Here is a 19199-nt window from a genome sequence, read left to right on the forward strand (position 1 = left end):
TATGGTTGCAAACGGGTACCTGGACATGTAGATGCGATTCGTCTCGTTGACCAGAGTAGTGTAGTCGTTCATCGTCTGCGTCTTCAGGGCATCCGCAGCCGCTTCCACCCGACTCCTGAACCTCAGTCGATCTTCATCGTAGAGTTGCAGCAGTTGTGATCGGCTTGTGAAATAGTTGCTCTTCAAAAAGGTTGCCGGTATATTTGTATGTCGGAGGAAACTGTCCAGGATTTGTAGGATCCATCGGTCAAATTCGTGGTCTTGTAATAGATTGAAAGGCACTGATGTTAAAGGTGCCTTTCTCTTCTTCCTGACATCTGCAACGGAATCGCGAACTTGATCGGTAGTGGAATCATAGTTGAGTATGTTGGATGCAATCACATTTCTCACAGACGGGTAACTGATGTGATCGGGATTGTTTTTGAAGTGGGTGTCATATAGACGCTTTACTCGCGGATCAGCTTGCAGTTCCAACAGGGTGGAGGTGCTCAAACTGTGATCTGGCACTTGGGAAAGAACTTTCTTGACGCTTTTCAAGTAGGTATTGTAGTTATTACCTCCTTTTTGCCGCATGAGTGGTGGTATACCGAGAACTTCCCACGAATTTACTCTCTTCTTGAGGATGTGTTGAGGATGTTTCGACATAAACTGCAAGGTTTGCAACCTTTTACGCTTGGGTATCGAGAAGGATCCCTTTCTGGACCCCACCCTCTGTATACTGCTCGGTAGCCCATTTGAGAATTTCACCGTAAGATGCTCCATTCTTATTCATGATTGGAATTTTTTTTTCAATGTTTCGGCTAACTTTTCGGCTAACTTTTCGGCTAACTTTTCGGCTAACTTTTCGGCTAACTTTTCGGCTAACTTTTCGGCTAACTTTTCGGCTAAACACGCACATCAACGAGGTTTTTATTCAAAAGTCACCTTTAATGCAGTGTCTTCGCAATACGTGTAGTACTGATTAGAAGAGCAATCAATGGTTAGGATAGGTCTGCGACACACCGCCAATAACTTCTCATACAATCTAAAGATAATGGATGACTTCGTGCACAGACCACCAAACAGAGTATTGAGATAACGCTTGATATTGCTTTTATCAGTGAAGCGAAATAGATACATAAAGTTTGCATTGATCTTCATGTCCTTAATGTTATCAAAGCTCTGAGAGAGAAAGAACACGTTCAACTTATGATGATGACTGTACATGGTGAAGAACTTGTAGAGACACTCTCTTTGGCTGCCGTGCTTCAAACCCATCACTCTGATGTCATCAATGATCACATAGGTGTTAGGCTGGAGATCCATGTCTTCGATACACTCGGGCATGGTGCTGTAATGCTTGAAGGATTTGAGGCTTGGGAGACGATACTGATCGGCCGGCGTGTTGGAGATGACAACTATACGCTCAGGTTGCACACGTTTCAGGAGCTTGATGAGAAAGTAGGATTTACCCATGTTGCTCTGTCCCAGAAACAATACGTTTTGACCCCAGGATTTCAGAGCAGGAATGATTTCCGTGAACCAATCCTTAGACTCGAACTGAAGACCAGGAATGTGCAGCCCGTGTCGAGCAGTGGCCGTGGTCGGAACATCGTCGTTCCTTACGGGACTAGTCTTTTTCTTCCTCCCGATTTCCTGTCCAAGGAGCGAGATAAAGTCCATGATCAGATGTTGTAGGATGGACCGATGTGAGCGGAACTCATAGAAGACGGTCCTGCACTGTTAATGTTCTGTCGAATTTTTTGAGCAAATGGAGTTTCAGGACGGGTTAGGGATCTACGAGGTGCAGACAGGAACGATGAAGCTTCGTCGAGGGCACGATGTCCTAGTTTTTTGAACAAGGCCCTTCCTTGTTTCTTTATTCCTCGTGCCCTGCGGCCTTTGGAGCGAACTTGACGAGCTGGTTTCTTGGTTTTTCGAGATGCTCGTTGACGAATCTTCTTCGGTGCATGCCGCCGACGACGACTTTTAGTGCGCTTCATGGCACCTGCTGAGCTTCCCTTCCTTACTCCTCTGCCGAATATTTTATCCATTACGTTGTCACCCAGTGATGCCATGGTACCCATGGCCAAGGGAGCAGCCAGGTTCGTCAGGAGTGGTATGGCCTTGGCGGCTAATCCTGGTGGAATGGCTAGACCTCCTCGGTGCATGGCAGGGTTGTAAGCTGTTTTCATTTGCGCTTCCACAATGTCTCCGGACTCTCCTCTCCCCAAAAGCATGGGAAGAAGTGTCATTCCTGCCATGGCAGCCAGGGGTCCAAGTCCACCGCGTTGCATTGCATCTTGTTTTGTCGTGGGTTCCGCCATCTGCTTTTCCATCTCATCCGGTCCAGCACCGATTAGGTTTTTCCAGAAGCTCTTTTTCCAGAAGAATCCACCGTGTTGTCGACTCGATGTTTTCAAATCACCACCGTAGACACGATGTCTGGTCTCCAGGTCACCACCTTCCATGATGCCCTTTTACTACTAGGTCGGAATTAATTCATACAACTTCGGCTTTGATACCTTCATCTTTGCTCATGGTGTACAAGTACTTGTCCATGCAGAGAAGGTTGACTTTGATCGAGGCGCCATTTTCGCTAGGTCTCCTCACGGGGGCGTTTGTCACGTCGCTAAATTGATAGTCGATGGACAGATTTCCTCTCGATCTTGGATTGTCTGTGGTCCGATCCAGATTCAAGTTGATAGGCACCATAAAGTAGTGATTGCAGTAATCTGCAGCGGTGATGGGGATTTGCGTTCCATACGTCTTGCCGAAAAAGTCTTGAACCAGATTGTAGCCACGCAGGTAGGAGGATTTGTTGTAATCGTAGAAGTATTGCCCTTCAGTATTACGACTCACATCCCACTGGAACTTGAGCGGGTTGTCAAAGAGCGTCTGGTCGTTGACAGTGACACGAAGTTGACTGAGATTTGCATGAATCATGGCCAGTCTGTTCGAAGAATGCGATGCTTGAACTCCAGCCAATGCTGGCTGTGTACCATGCGTCAAATCTGTGAAGAACAGGATCATCCTGCGTGGAATGTCCGCATTGTGAAGCAGTTCCAGTGTACCAGCATCATCTGAAATGCTCTTTTGTATGAGACGAGGGCACCACGTGTGGAAATAGAGTTGTTTGGGAAGGCGTACACGATCGGTGAGATTGGGTTCCATGCGATAGGTAGTGTACACAAAGTCCAATTGGAGTAGATCGATCTCAATATCACCGACGCTCAGAGCACTGTTGGCACCACCGCCTTGATCGCTAAGCATGATGTATCTGGAAAGCTCGGATTGTGGCAGATCAAAGCGAAGCTTCACCTGTGTACCCGGGGGTAACCAAGCATCGTCCTGATTGAAAAACGGTAGGAAGGGTCTCAGCTTGTACTGAAACCGTCCAACAGCTGCACGAAGTGCATTTTCCTGAACCGTGTTGGAGAAGCCTTCGTTGGTGACAAGCTCGACGGTGGGTGCACGCCTGAGTGTGAAATCATCGACGAAATCCGGTGCTTGTGCTGCATTAGCGTTTGCAGCGTTTGTTTCGAAGGCATAGCCATGCTTACGCTTCACACCAAGTTGATAGGGCGATAAATCCACACCTCTCAATGCTCTTTGCGGATCCAGTTTCTGTAGACCGTAGAGATCCGAGTCCACGTACTGAAGGCGTTCGCTGCTGCTTTCCATTAGACTGAGGATATGCTGAACCATTTGCATGTCGGCAACTTTACTCGATTGCGTGACCTCTGTTCCGTTGATCTCCACTCGAATGTTCTTGAACCACGAAAAGGCTGGCGACGTGGTGCACACCCATCGCGTGTAGTCTCCAGGCTGGTTATTGAGATTGTTTTTGACACTATAGCGCATTTTCACGATGAAATAGCTCTCCCCCAGAGCAATGAAATTCGGCGACGAGATGTCTAGTTCATTGTTCAGGGATGGTGGTGATCGATCTGCTGTGGAAAAGAGTCGTACTCCGCGTCTACCCTCAAGCAACGAGAGTTTCTTCTCCGTCCTGTCGAGGATGTTCTTCTGAACGATCTTCGTGTTGGTCAGGAGTCCCGTGAAGGACTCCGGAGCTTGTGGTGAGTATATCTCCTGTGCCATTCTTGCGAGTCACATTATAATAGGGGTGAATTTTTTTCAAAGATCCAATATCCAGTGTCTTGCGAAAGTCGTTCATCATCGATATCAATCGTTGATGCTCCTCGTTAGTGAGCTTCCCATCTTCAAGAGTAATGCCCAATTCCAACATGAACGAGTCTTCAGCTCTCTCCATCTGCTGCAGTTGTTCGATACACGTGATAAGTTGACGTTTGGTGTCGAGAACGTGTTTACCAATGCATGCCATGATCACGCCGATAATCGTGCTACTGATGGCGATGATTCGAATGCGATGTTCTCCAGATACGGCACCACTCCCTTGAAGAATGTTGAGAATGGTTTGAATGAGTATGAGAAAGGACAAGATTGCAGTGTTGTAAATCACGTACTTCTCCCGGCAACGCACCTTTTCGCTCTCCAATTTCTTTCGTTTTGCTATATCCTCCACCATGTCACGCACGTGACGGACACGAACATCTGGAAGATCCATCTAAGTAGTTGTGTTGGTGATCCGAAGATCAAGGTAGACGGGATATCCGGAAGTAATGTGTTCACCGGTGTTGAATTTCAACCAGAACGAAATGCTAGTCACGTTTTCGTGTGGAAGCAGCAGTCGTTTGTCTTCTTTCCCGAACACGTAGTTATTCAAACCGTTGAGGGTTTGAATAAGAAAAGTCTTCAGCACCCTCGAATCAGTATTGTCTTCGTACTCCACAGCAGGTCCAATGAGGTCGGTGTAGAGCAGGACAAGTCTTCTACCTTTCGTCAGATCCACAGCGAACGGGAACGTGTGAGATCCCTCGATCGTGTATGGCTTGAGAATAGTGCCCACACCCAGCACCAATGCGGGTGAGTCCTTCTTCAACAAGCACCGTTTATTCCTGGGTACCGAGACACTTATGCGGCTGGTGTGACGAGAGTAGGAAAACACAATGTCTCCGTGTCCTGCTCGTTTCAGAGTGGCATTGATAATAGACACCAAATCGTCTACATCGCTGTATGTTCCCGTCTTGATGGAAAGTCTATCCTCTTCTTCTTCTTCTTCTACACCATGTACCACATAGAGTTTGTTCGTTGCCTCGTCTATGTTCTCAAAGTGTACTTCAAACTGAGCCGATTCAACATGCAGGACTTTATCACGCGTATCGAGCTCCTTCACATTTAGAGTAAAGTTCGGTTTGTGCAATCCCCTGCTCACGCCCGACGTGTTGTTCGCCACTGTCAATATCACAGACATTCTGGTGTTGTGATGACACTCACTATAGATAGGTTTTATTTTTCATTTTCATCTCAAGAATGTAGTGTAGCATGTGTGCTATATATTATGTACAATCAAAGTAGCACTTTCATATATCGTAGTGTGCCATGAGTTCTGTGTGGATGCGCTGGACTGTGTGAGAAGATAAACTCTCTGCAAAGTGCAAATGACAGAACAACTTTGATGAAGTGCCGTTGAAGAATTGAGTACCACCAATACTATAATTGCAATCTTCGATTCCATTGGTCCTGGAAAATGGGACAGTGTCTAAGTTGGAATGTATCAAAATGGAGTTTACGTATAGAGTGAATAGGCCTTCTGAATTCCGAGCGTAACTTATGACACACTTTGTACCCAAGAGATCCGTCATACTCGACACAGGTTTATCCAAAGCCGCCGATAATTGGCTGACTACAGACGAAACGGGTATGTTGAATGATGAATGGCCGGGACGCGTGAAGTAGTTGCCGCTTATGTGGGTGGCAGTGAACAACACGTACAAACTATCCAAGCTGAAATTTCCGACAGTATCGATATCGAATGCCTTCAATGCCATGTTTCTAGGGTCAGGTGCGTCCACTTGAATTACTTGGAACATTGCAAAAGACATGTTGTCGTGAAACAGATTGACGAATCGTTCTCTAATGGAAACTTCGCTGGGTTGTGTAATGTTGAGGTAGAAGTGATCGTCTCGGAACATGTCGATGCTGTTCACGTTGATTCTCTTGTCCTTCATGTCAACGAGATTTATCCCTCTGTATCTGTTTCTGCTCACCCTGGTGACGGATTCAAATCTGCTAGGATGAGAGTATATGTAGAGGTAGGCGTTTCTTCGAATGAGAGGTAGTAGATGAAACGGATCGGATAGGTTCTGATTTGATTGCGGACCCATGGGGCCTCTGGTTCCTTGAGGACCTATGGGGCCGATGATTCCTTGGAGACCCACGGGACCTCTGTTTCCTGGAGGACCGGTTGGACCGATGGTTCCTTGGGGACCCATGGGACCTGTGGTTCCTTGATCACCTTGCACACCACGTTCACCTTGTGGGCCGTCTTGTCCATCTTCTCCTCTAGGTCCAATCTCACCTTCAGGCCCGACAAATCCACGTTCTCCACGTGATCCAACTTCACCTCTGGGACCTTCTGGACCAGGTATTCCTTGATCACCTTTTTGACCGCGTTCACCGCCTTGCCCATCAGCTCCTCTAGATCCAGTCTCACCTTCAGGACCGATCAATCCACGTTCTCCACGTGGACCAGCTTCACCTCTTGATCCATGAAGCCGACCAAACGCCTTCCATTTCGAGCTGAATTTCTTGTACACGATGAGCGTGGTTGCATCGAGATAGAAGTCACCATTTCTCCCTACAGAGTTCAGTGGCATGCCACCTCCGCTAAGCCATCCCAATCCCCGATCACCACGAGGTCCTTTCATCTTGCGCACAGTGTCCATACCAGTTTGCAATCTCGATGATGCTTGTTGGATTTCATTCTTGACCCAACCGGCAGGGACAGCACATGTCAAAGAACTATCATCGTACGCCAAATTACAGATGGAATGCTCGTTCATGTTGAGGTTAGCATCCATGGACACGGATCCATCTGTTTTCACGTGCAGCTCATCAGCTGCTATGGCTTGATCTGTGTAGCGCGTAGATCTGTTTTCCACATCTTCCACTTTGCTCTCATCGGCTTTCACCTCTTTCAGTTTCTCAACATCATGAACCAAGGTGTTTTCGGTATCATCGTTCCCCACAACTGATTGTATTTCGGTAATATCATTCCGCATGCTTTGCATGTGCTTGAGGGAAGTCTCCTCCTCATCACTCCTATGGAAATGCGTAGCCCAGTACGCCATCTTCACACACACACACACACACACACACACACTGTTCTAATTATGATAGGAAATATTTTCTTTCTCAAATAAATCATTATGATACTCATGTGTGCTAGTGGTAATCTAATGAAGCGATGATATGTTAGCAAGAGAGAGAGAGAGAGAGAGAGAGAGAGAGTGAGAGAGCATGAAAAAAAAAAAAAAAAAAAAAAAAAGGTTAGGATATAAAGTCTTTCTGATCAATCAATGTGGTAAGATGACTAAGCATTTAGCAGATTCAAGTCCAGTGAATTGTCCGGTAGGGTGTCAGGGAGAGACGCTGCCGCCGCCACCGTTGTGTCAAACGCAATGTCAGCAGTCACGTTGTCAGCAGTGCTCCACTTCTTGAGGAATGCAATCACCAGTCGAGTCAATTCAGCCTCGGGAAGGTCTTGCACGGTGTCGTGATCCCTTTCACAAAGCCGTGAGTCTACAAACATCAGAGGGATTGCCGAAAGCCATGCCTTGAATTCGCACTTCTCCCTGTTGAAAGATATAGTGGAAGGATGCAGATAGAGCTGACACTCTTCGTTCATCGGGAAGTTGGGTATACCCTTGGTTGGCTTGAGATACAAAGCAGTCACACTCTTCCCTTGGTACATTGCAGGGAAGATGTTACTCCGTATCCTGTTGATATGTGGAGATCTCACGGCACGTCTCAAAGGTGTTGAGGTCTTCAGGAAGAATTGAATGAGATCGTCTTGTGAAGCCTGGACGTACAGCTTAAGTTGACCAAAGCGTCCTTCACATACCGTGCCATTGACAAGCATGCCCGGTAAATCACCGCGCGTATAGTAGAAATCGGTGCCAGGAGCAACATGATAGTCGTGGGCGGTCTTGCTGTACATTGCTTGAACACACTCTGCTGCCCCATCCGTAATAATGGTGGCGACACCTGGTAGTATGGTAGGACGAGGAGATGGCATCTTGATCTTAGGCAGAGGCTCCAGATTCGGATTACGGCTAGCACGTCGCTTGTAGAGACCGGGTTTCTTTATCGTCTTGATAGCGAACGGGTCAATACCCAAACAGTCCACAACATCTTCACCAGCAACAACAGCATCAGTGGCCATCATGATATCAGTCACGAGAGATCCAGTGAGATCCAGAGGGAGAGAGAGAGAGAGAGAAGGCTTGAGCAACGAAACAACAAAGGCAGTTGTGAGTGAATGGAGGACTGTGCTTGCACATATATACCCTTTTGACCGCCGCCGAGTTTGAAATAACATCCTATGGGAGGTGACGACCTTGGAGAACACGGTGAAATTGTTCAAGAATCAACCAATCAGAGGACACGGTGAGCAGATGATAAGATTTAACCAATCACAGCACGACTTGCACTTGACCTGTCGGAACATGTCTCGGTCATGACTGAACGTGTCTCGACCATGTCTCAGAACAGGTTCCCGAGAGTGTAAATCTCCAACGCATTGCTAACATCGATGACGTACTGCAGTCTTGGTAAATTGATAGAGTATGTTGGCAAGATCAGGTGGGAGAGAGGTCACGTGATCTACTAAATAATCCAGACTGTAGTCATGCCAACAATAGGCATCTATTAGAAGATGCATCATGGACAGGTCTGCAGGTGACATCAAGGACAAATTAACTTTCAGAGTGTTCAGCTGTCTAGCGGACAGAGGACCCTTGATGTGTTCCATGAGATGTAGAAGAAACATCAGTGGAAAACATGATGGAAGAGGTTGTGTAATGCGGCTGCTTCTCAACCATGATACATTACTGCGCGGTAAAGAAGATCGCAGTGTGCGCACTGCATCATGATCCTCATGAAGTATACACGATAATGCTATTGCATAGTTCATGCTTTTATAGCTGCTGGACTTCTTCATTGCTTGCAGTGCCTCTTGAACAGGGTGAAACTGTGCATGCGGTAAAGTGAAGTCGATCTTGTTGAGAAAATGTACAAGATGACGATTCACACCTTGAATGCGATCGGAATCCGTGTAGGTCTTTATGCTAGTACAACGCTCTCTCCACTTTACCTCGGGCATGTAAATGTCAGCCATTACCAATCCACACTGAGAACAAACTCTATGACCAGCATGCTCAACTTGTTCTTCACGATGATAACACACTTCTTCACTTTCCTCTATCTCCTTCTTCTTCTTCTTCTTCTTCTTTTCCTCCAGCACACATTGCTTCTTTGAACGTACATAAGCATACAGGATCTCAAATTCAGAATCCATTTTCACTGCACCACAACAACTTGAAACTGACTGGATCATCATTCAAGAACACACCTTTTATACTTACATAATGATGACACCATATTACTTTATTGTTTAGGGTAGAGCATAACACCCCAATACATATTTTCAATAATACCCCATTTTTTGAGGTAGGGGCACCCCCTGGCACATATTTTTATCCGCAAAAAAACCGGGCCAAAAATAATTTTCACCGCAAAAATGGGGTACTATTAGTACCCCATTTTTCAATAATACCCCATTTTTTGGGACCCGGGCGCCCCCTGGCCCAGAACCCGCTCGTACATTCCTACTGTGATTGCGTAACCAGTGATTACGTAACCAGTGATTACGTACCCAGTGATTACGTAACCAGTGATTGCGTAACCAGTGATTGCGTAACCAGTGATTGCGTAACCAGTGATTACGTAACCAGTGATTGCGTAACCAGTGATTACGTAACCAGTGATTACGTAACCAGTGATTACGTAACCAGTGATTGCCTAACCAGTGATTACGTAACCAGTGATTACGTAACCAGTGATTGCGTAACCAGTGATTACGTAACCAGTGATTGCGTAACCAGTGATTACGTAACCAGTGATTACGTAACCAGTGATTACGTAACCAGTGATTGCGTAACCAGTGATTACGTAACCAGTGATTGCGTAACCAGTGATTACGTAACCAGTGATTACGTAACCAGTGATTACGTAACCAGTGATTACGTAACCAGTGATTATGTAACCAATGATTGCGTAACCAGTGATTACGTAACCAATGATTGCGTAACCAGTGATTGCGTAACCAGTGATTGCGTAACCAGTGATTGCGTAACCAGTGATTGCGTAACCAGTGATTGCAGGACCCTTTTTCCATTTGTACAGGTGATAGTACTTATTTTAGACAATCCCGGCTGTTTGTATGACCCACAACTTAAATGACTTAAGTATGACGGTTAGTGTATGGCCCACTACATGTATGTGTATGACCCACTGTACGACCCACTACGTACAACCAACTGTATGATGTCTGATGCACTCACTGTATAGGCCACTATGTGTATGACCCACTGTATGACCCACTGTATGACCCACTGCATGGTCCACTGTATGGCCCACTGCACGGTCCACTGTATGACCCACTGCATGGTCCACTGTATGGCCCACTGCACGGTCCACTGTATGACCCACTGCATGGTCCACTGTATGGCCCACTGCACGGTCCACTGTATGACCCACTGCATGGTCCACTGTATGACCCACTGCATGGTCCACTGTATGACCCACTGCATGGTCCACTGTATGACCCACTGCACGGTCCACTGTGTGTGTGTTGATCCAGTCACTCACTGTTGACCCACCATATGTATGGTTGACTGGCCTATGCTCAGGCTCCTGAGATGAACGTGAATGCCTTGGATGCAAGCAGCATGACACCACTCATGTGGGCTGCGTATCATGATAGCCCTGATGTCATGGAGGAACTTCTACAGCACGGTGCTGGTAAGCTGGATAGAGTGTACGTGTAAGACTGGTGTGCAACTGTCTTCACGACATGGATCAACTTGACTACAGTTTTGGCATGGATCCATACACGTTTAGACCAGTGTCCTTCATGATAGGGTGACTGTGTGCAGTCTGCCGTTAGTGACTTGACTGGCAGTGGGCTATCTTGGCCAGGGACTTACTGCTCAGTGGCACAGGCAGACAGAAGTCACACGAGCATACGACATCGGGGGGGGGGGGGGGGAGGGGCATGGCAACAGATGACGTGTTTTGCAGTGGTCAGCCGGAGTGGATCCAATTTGAGATTATTTGACCTGTGCGTTATTATGCTATAACATACTTCTGACATCATCACTTCAAGCCCTGTTATTGTGACACAGCCTGGGTCATAGCTGGTTAATGCTGGAAACTTGTTACTGCATGTGAAGCTGACTTATAACAATAGTGAGACTGATCTCCAGATTGCCTAGAGTGCTCAACACCATAAGGATAGAGCAACACCACAAAGGCAGAAGAGAACAGAGACAGCCGGCTAGGTCATCGTTGTAACGTAGCGTTACAACAATGACCTAGCCGGTTGTCTCTGTTCTCTTCTCCCATTAAAGCTAACTTCTATGTACATTCATTTTCACATGCATTGTGACCTTCCTGCTGTTGTGTCTGATTGCAGATCGTACATTGCAAGATGAAGACGGAATGTCAGCCTGTCATTGGGCAGTACACCCACAGCATGATCACGCACTGAAGGTATTTTCTCCTTGCAACACTCTCCTTAGAATACTCTCCTTGTGCCACTTTCCCTGTGAGACTTTCCTCGTGACAGTGAGCGCTCTCATCCTTTGAGAACTTGATCAGGCTTTGATACACCATCCAGTTTGCTAGAACTTTTGTCTTCATATTATGCCGCTGAGGATGTTGTAGAATGTGTGGTCAAAGAGGATGTTGTAGAATGTGTGGTCAAAGAGGATGTTGTAGAATGTGTGGTCAAAGAGGATGTTGTAGAATGTGTGGTCAAAGAGGATGTTGTAGAATGTGTGGTCAAAGAGGATGTTGTAGAATGTGTGGTCAAAGAGGATGTTGTAGAATGTGTGGTCAAAGAGGATGTTGTAGAATGTATATGTCATATCCAATGCATCCACTGGGATATCAGAGACCCATTTTTCCATCAAAAGTGTATGATGACTGACAGCATACTGTATGTATGGCCTGTTGGTGATGTGCTGTGATGAAGTGATGTGCTGTGATGAAGTGATGTGCTGTGAGGAAGTACTTTGTGTGCAGCCTATTGGTAATGTTCCTGTCTCTGACATTTCTATGCCGCACTTCAGATTCTACTCGACACGAACTCTGTTCGGACACGTGATGCCCGTGGCAAGACCCTCGCACACATGTCTGCAGAGCATGTAAGAGCCGCTCCAATCCAACCCTCCAGGAAACCGTGATCTCCAATAACTCATCTGTTTGCTGTTGGAGACTTGAATCCTTGAGCAGTAGATCTGAATGAAGGCTGGATGAAGAAGTCACTGTACAATCATGCTGGTTTGGTAGTTACCACTGCCCCATGCTCATGTAGCTAGTGTTGTCCGCAGTATCCATTAAAGTGCCGTGTACATGTACTTTGATTATTGATTCTCGTTGTGCTGCGGTTCCCTGTGTGTGTGTGTGTGTGTGTTTGTGTGTGTGTGTGTGTGTGTGTGTGTGTGTGTGTGTGTGTGTGTGTGTGTGTGTGTGTGTACGTGGTATGTGCAGTCGATTTCCAATCGAGAGGTTGCGGTTTCAATTCCCGACGATTATGGTCGCACACGTCTTTCTTCTCTTTCTCGGACTCTTCCTGACTTTTCTTTCATTCTCCTGGGTGGTTACCAACAGCCAGTGTATGCCAGAGTATGTGGTGTGGTGTGTGTGTGTAGAAAAAAAGAAAAAAGAAAAAAAATGAAAAAATGGAAAACATGAAAAATAGGGATTCACTGGCCAGAAAAAGTCACTTAAAACAGCTGTGTGGTGGATACCAGGCTAAAAATAGTGGCGGTCAATTCATCAGCCTTGCAAGCTGTTGAATGGTGTAATCCCAGCACAAGTTGCTATGTCTAACATAGCTGTTCGCTATCATCGCTTCCGCGATGGGCATGTCTGAGGTCTGAGGTGTATATGTGTGTACGTGTTGTCCCCGGTTCAGGGTGCTGTCGAGTGCATGAAGCTTGTGCTGTCCAATTGGCCACAAAGCATTCATCAATGTGATGATAATGGGTAAGTGCATGGCAGCATGTTACGAGCAGTTTAGATGCATAGAGATTATGTGAATGACATCATGATGATGTAATGCTTCGAATGCAGCAGCAAGTGGCAAACTGCTCCTTGACCGTACCACCCTGAAGTACCTTCCAATGCCCCTGCTACATGCAAGTTGTATGCAACACTCTGCAAGATGTGACAATGTGATGCTGCATGTATAGAAATACTCGCCTGTGTCCTCTGCTGTTTGTGCCTGTCATGCCTTTGTCTCCATTTTACATCACGTCCAGGCGCACCCCGCTTCACTGGGCCACCGTGTGCGAACAACCTAACATTATCCGCCTCTTGTTGGTTGCTGGAGGTATGTCAGGCTGCTGCTGCCTTGTGCGGCTATGATGCATGGTGATTGGCGAAGTACTAACACAAATGTCTGTGTTATTTTCATGGATGTGGTGTATCTATCTTTCCAGGATATGTTAATATACAGTCAACTTCGCTTATAACGACACTCGGCGGGGCATCAAAATGGTGTCCTTATTCGCGAAGTGTCGTTATACCCGAAGTCTCGTTATATGTATTACAGTGGGATGGGACTTTGCTCTGGGCATGGAAATTCTTTCGTTATTCGCGAATTGTCGTTATATACACAGTAGTTATTAGCGAAGTTGACTGTATGATGTTTAGACTGTTGTGAGTTGTGAAATAATTTGATGATGAAACAAGAAACAACAATACTTACAGGACGCATCCAAAGAATAGCAACTAAGACATAGTAATGTCGCGTATAAAAGCAGGTGCTTACGGCCGTATAGGTCGATATCAATGCTAAGCTTCTATTCAAGTCAGGCTACTATTCAAACCACGTATCTCTATGTATGTCAACACTAAACCAGGCTTATGTGCCGACAATGTATCTTAAAATCAGGCTTGTATTCAAAACAGGCTTTTAAGTAAACAAGACACTACAGTAGTAGTCTTCGATAATTTTGTAAAATCTAAATGTTTCCTCGCATGTGCGTTTGTGTGTCTGTGTCTGTATGTGTTTGTGTGCATGCATACGTGCGCATGTGTGTATTTGTGTGTGCGTATGTGCGGACATGCATGCACTGTACACTGGTAGCTGACCCTAGTGCACCAGACAGGCTGGGACGATCGGCTCGAGACTACGCTGCAATCAAGAAACTACGCTACTGCCAGATCTTGCTGAGTCGACCTAAGTTTGCTGCGAGTCATGAAATGAGGTAACACAATCCGGTGATGTCACTTCTAAGGCACTAGTTTGCGGTCATCAGGATATAGATATGTTGACGCTGGGCAGTGAGGCCTCACGTTAGACTTGAATATACACATTGAATGTCCTCCTGTAGGCTACACGACCCATATTTAGCAACCAAGGCATTGTCGGTCCGAAGCGAACGCCCCTCCGCTCATCCATGGTTGTGAAAAGCAACACTTCAAGCTTCCTTCACACCTTTCAATCTCTGTGTTGCGTCCAACTTAACCAATCCTTGTTTTCTGTTGCATTGCTTGCAATAGCATGGCACAGCTTGACGCAAGTATAACGGGAGAATTCAACGAACGTTGGTCACAGGTACGGTATCTGAGTGTGACTATGGCAATCATTATTCTCTGAAATCATGTCATATGCTTTGAAATACAGTACATGTATATGTATGTATTCCCACCCTGGCTTTGGTGGGGAATGGTCAATTGCGTTCATTCAGGTGACTCCGGCATAAGTTGCACATGTTGGATGTTATCTTCCAGGACATTATGGACTGGTATTTCTGCAGTATGCCAGTACACCAGTACACCAGTACATTATGCATTTACAATAGGCCTAATTTACAATGTAGCAGGAACTGTTATTACTTGTCACGGCACGTGAGGCCTGCATGCTGTACTGACTACTATGTACATGACTCAGTGCTGCTGCTGCTGCCTGCTGTACTGTATGGTGTGGTGGTTAGGCTGACGGTTGTGCTCTGTGTGGTGCAGTGGTAATACTGCTTCGAAGTATCCTTATTATGATGACCCAGCGGCTATCCAATGCGGGTTGTTCTCTGTATGGTGCAGTGGTTATCCGATGGTTGTGCTCTGTGTGGTGCAGTGGTTATCCGATGGTTGTGTTCTAGGAAAGTACACACATGATGGACGGGGTCCTCTTCACAAGAGATTCTTTTGGGTGGATATATCTCACAATGAGGTAAGCACAATAGGTGACTAAGCCGATTATCCCTGGCATTGCCTCCAGTAGCGTATAACTACTACACTGTAATAACATTTGTGACAGTCGCCAGCCATTCTCTACCTCCATCTCTACAGTGTATGCTCACTGCATTCTGGTGGGTGCATGCAGAACATCAGCTCATTCCATGCATGTCGGCAATAACTGCAAGAAGCCACCCCGGTGGGGTGTGCTGATATCCTGACAACACCTCTTGTTTTATAGATGCCCGTCATATGAAGTAGGTTAGGGGCCGTCCAAGGTTACCAATAATATTTTTTAAACGAAATGTTTTCGTTTGTGGGTGGGTGGGTTTGATGGAGTTTCGTTTTGAAAATAATCATCGAATCCTGATGGAGAATGCCCAGTTACTTCTGGGTGTCGAAAATTGACATCAATATTTTATTGGAATTCGTTTTACCTGTAGAAAAGGTGGGTGGGTGGGTGGGGGCTGAAAAATACTAAAACTTTTCGTTTTGTAAAAACAATCGGTAACCCCGGACGGCCCCTTATTGTCTGTGACTTTTAGAACCATTACTCTACAAATTGTAGCCCAGTTGTCTGTCCAGGTGCCTACCCCACAACTATGTCAATCATTGTAGTGTATTTTAGTGACATGCTGAGCTGAGTTCAGCGGACATTATGACCGTGTGCTGTTGGAATGCTCTGACATGCTTGCACAGATCTGCTGGTCCAAGGACAAGAAGAAACTGAAAGAGTATTCATCTGGTAAGTTGTCACTGAGTTTCTGCTGTGGTGTACTGAGCAGAACAGCTAGGCACTGCAGTACATGTACTACAAAGCAGATGTACATCGTCTTGACCAGTGTGGAGGCGACAACACTATGATATTCGAGCACCAGTCCACTGTAGCTTGTCCTATGTCATGATCAGCTCTGAGTCGCTTTGTGCCGATTAGTACTAACATTATAGTGACATGCAGTTGACCTTAAGGAGTAACTCCTCCCTGCCAATTTACCCTGGTAACGCTAGTACACTCAAACGTCTCTTATCCGGACGCCTCAGATACGGGCACGTCTCTCTGCCGGGCACCTTCAGCTTGAGTTTCAGGCAAAATGCTTCGAATTTGGGGATTTTGAACCTTTTTTCGTAAGCACAATTGCTTATTTTGTCACTGCCAACTTGTGTAATCCACACATTTTCATTAATGGATTCTTTTTTATCCTGAGCATGTGCAATACGTGCCAAATAAACTTCCTCATAAACTGATAATTAATATTAATTATGGTACGTGATAGATGAGTTGTCCTTAGATACGGGCAAATCTGAGATACGGGCAGTGCCCCGGGTCCCAAGGTGCCCGGATAAGAGACGTCCGAGCGTACTCTGGAGTCCGACTGGGCCTTCATGAGTCTTATACTGTAGTAGAGGCTATGCAACTGAGGTCATGCTGGTGAGTTGGCAGATTCGCTTATCTATATGGGCACTAAGCACACAGCTCAGTTGAGTTAGAGAATTCACTTGAGCAGCTTCAATGCATCGCTTCTTCGCAGCCTTGCCAAGGAATCTCAACTGATGATGTAATGGATTTCAACTGGTGATGTAATCGCATAACCCGTCTACACTGGCACTACTGGATCAAGTTGAGAGGCCAATCACTTGAATTTGAAAGGGAAACAGTGGTTGGTTTCTTGGAATGAATGCAATGCCTGGCATTGAGCAGTCGCAAACTTTGGAGCAGGCCAAACTGAACTGCATGAACCCTCAGGTATGTGCTATGTCGTCCTGTTTGCCCAACAGCCAAAGTTATTGATATAGTACCTGGCGCAAGTGAAGCTGTCTTGGCCCGTGCAGACTACAGCGACAGGAAAAGACATCACTTCACTGTACTCACAACCGACAGGTCAGTGCACCATAGCCGCATAGCCATAGCCATAGCTGTAGTCATAGCTGTAACCATGGATGCAGTCATGGATGTAGTCATAGCTGTAACCATGGATGCAGTAATGGATGTAGTCATAGCTGTAACCATGGATGTAGCTGTAGCTGCATCCTAATTACCACTAGTTACTGAACACTACAAAGTTGCAGTGCTGGCTCACTAGTACCTGTTTCCTTTGTACACGTGCAGACACTGTGTATATAGGGGGGGGGGGAAGAGGTGATAGCAAACTAGCCCTGGCCTTTCACACTTCATAGCAGTGCTCTTCTCCACACTGTCACTGCATTGTGATATGGAACTTGAACAACATGATTAGTAGTCACTGGTAAGCTGTTGTGTTGTAGCTTGTTTGCACTGGTAAGCTGTTGTGTTGTAGCTTGTTTGCACTGGTAAGCTGTTGTGTTGTAGCTTGTTTGCACTGGTAAGCTGTTGTGTTGTAGCTTGTTTGCACTGGTAAGCTGTTGTGTTGTAGCTTGTTTGCACTGGTAAGCTGTTGTGTTGTAGTTTGTTTGCACTGGTAAGCTGTTGTGTTGTAGCTTGTTTGCACTGGTAAGCTGTTGTGTTGTAGCTTGTTTGCACTGGTAAGCTGTTGTGTTGTAGCTTGTTTGCACTGGTAAGCTGTTGTGTTGTAGCTTGTTTGCACTGGTAAGCTGTTGTGTTGTAGCTTGTTTGCACTGGTAACCGTTGCTGCTCCACAGTTTGATATTCTAGGTAGGTGGCAACTAGCTTCTATCTCATAACAACTAGCTTCTATCTCATAACAACTAGCTTCTATCTCATAACAACTAGCTATATACGGTATGTCGAAGAAGTGATTGGTAAGGTTGTATGTGGTGAACCTGAGCTGCTGTTGGCGGACCACATCATGAGTCTCAGGTACCATAGAATGCTATTGTTCTTGATAGGTCTCTGGACGTAGTGTCAAGCAATGCGGATGATTTCCAATGCTGGCTGCAAGGACTGCGCTGCTTGATCCAGATGAAGACTGCGGCAGGAGAAGGTTAGTTTGTTGATGCTACTATACGTACTGAGTGCTCAGTCGAAGTACCGCGGCATCACTCGATTTGGTCTGCATCATGATCCCGGTGAAGCCAAGCGACACCTGGATGTACTGCACCAACTTACTTCACTAAGCTGATTGATGGTCCCGGTTTGTCTCTTAGTTGCAGAGTGACTCAGCCATCTTCATCCACTAGTCAGGCAATGACATCCTCACATCATCACATGATCACAGCCAAGCTACCACCAATGCCACATCAGTATTCATCCTCATCCATGTATTCCAACTGACCAGTGATATGTCAACACATTGCCATTGCCCATATGTGCACACATATTCGTTTCTTCTGCCATGATGACTCTATCCATAGGTTGATTTTGACTTGATTAGTTCCTGCTGGCTCAATCTAGCAATTTGCAATACACAGACTGGCACGATGTCACGTGCCAATCATATGCTTTCGAAACAATATTCTACATTCTAGTAACGTGCTTCTTAAAAGCAAGTAGCAAAAGCAAAGCAACGACATGTTAAACTTGAGAAATGTAGTAAGAATCTCTTGATAATCCATATCCTCATTCTATAGCATTCTATATTATTATAGCATCTCCCATTCCATTCATAGGTAAACTGAGTTCGCTGCCATTCTTGCACTATTGATGTCATTCACAGGAACGAATATTAAATCATACGTTGAAGTGATAGGTGCTCTATTGTTAGAGAAGCCATGCATTCTCTAACTGAATAGAAGAGAAAAGCCGCTTTCTGATGAGGATTTAGTTACTTGCTGCTTTTCAATGCGTTAGGCTTAGTTCAGCAAGGGATGACATGTTGGGATTACGGCTGAAACGACGCAGTCCCCTCCCCCCCCCCCCCCCCCCACCAGAGACAATAGGTGCAATATCC

The 19199-nt window shown here is 45.9% G+C and overlaps 1 protein-coding gene across 2 annotated transcripts in view; it reads left to right on the forward strand.

Annotated features, from left to right (window-relative positions):
• The window catches only part of LOC135806312 (uncharacterized), a 43513-nt gene extending 24522 nt beyond the window's left edge, over nt 1-18991 (forward strand). The window contains exons 11-21 of one of the 2 annotated variants that reach the window (XM_065320481.1): nt 10818-10929; nt 11603-11679; nt 12261-12335; nt 13109-13179; nt 13455-13525; nt 14285-14405; nt 14701-14755; nt 15275-15370; nt 16075-16120; nt 17152-17254; nt 18199-18991. In XM_065320481.1, the coding sequence (XP_065176553.1) occupies nt 10818-10929; nt 11603-11679; nt 12261-12335; nt 13109-13179; nt 13455-13525; nt 14285-14405; nt 14701-14755; nt 15275-15370; nt 16075-16120; nt 17152-17254; nt 18199-18298 (927 nt within the window). In that variant the 3' untranslated portion in view covers nt 18299-18991. Of the gene's footprint in view, nt 1-10817; nt 10930-11602; nt 11680-12260; nt 12336-13108; nt 13180-13454; nt 13526-14284; nt 14406-14700; nt 14756-15240; nt 15371-16074; nt 16121-17151; nt 17255-18198 lie in introns of those variants that run through there. The other variant, XR_010551221.1, reaches the window with a different exon arrangement.
• Nucleotides 18992-19199: the final 208 nt, after the last annotated feature.

Source organism: Sycon ciliatum, chromosome 1 (genome assembly GCF_964019385.1).
Source record: "Sycon ciliatum chromosome 1, ocSycCili1.1, whole genome shotgun sequence".
NCBI classification, from domain to species: Eukaryota; Metazoa; Porifera; class Calcarea; order Leucosolenida; family Sycettidae; genus Sycon; species Sycon ciliatum.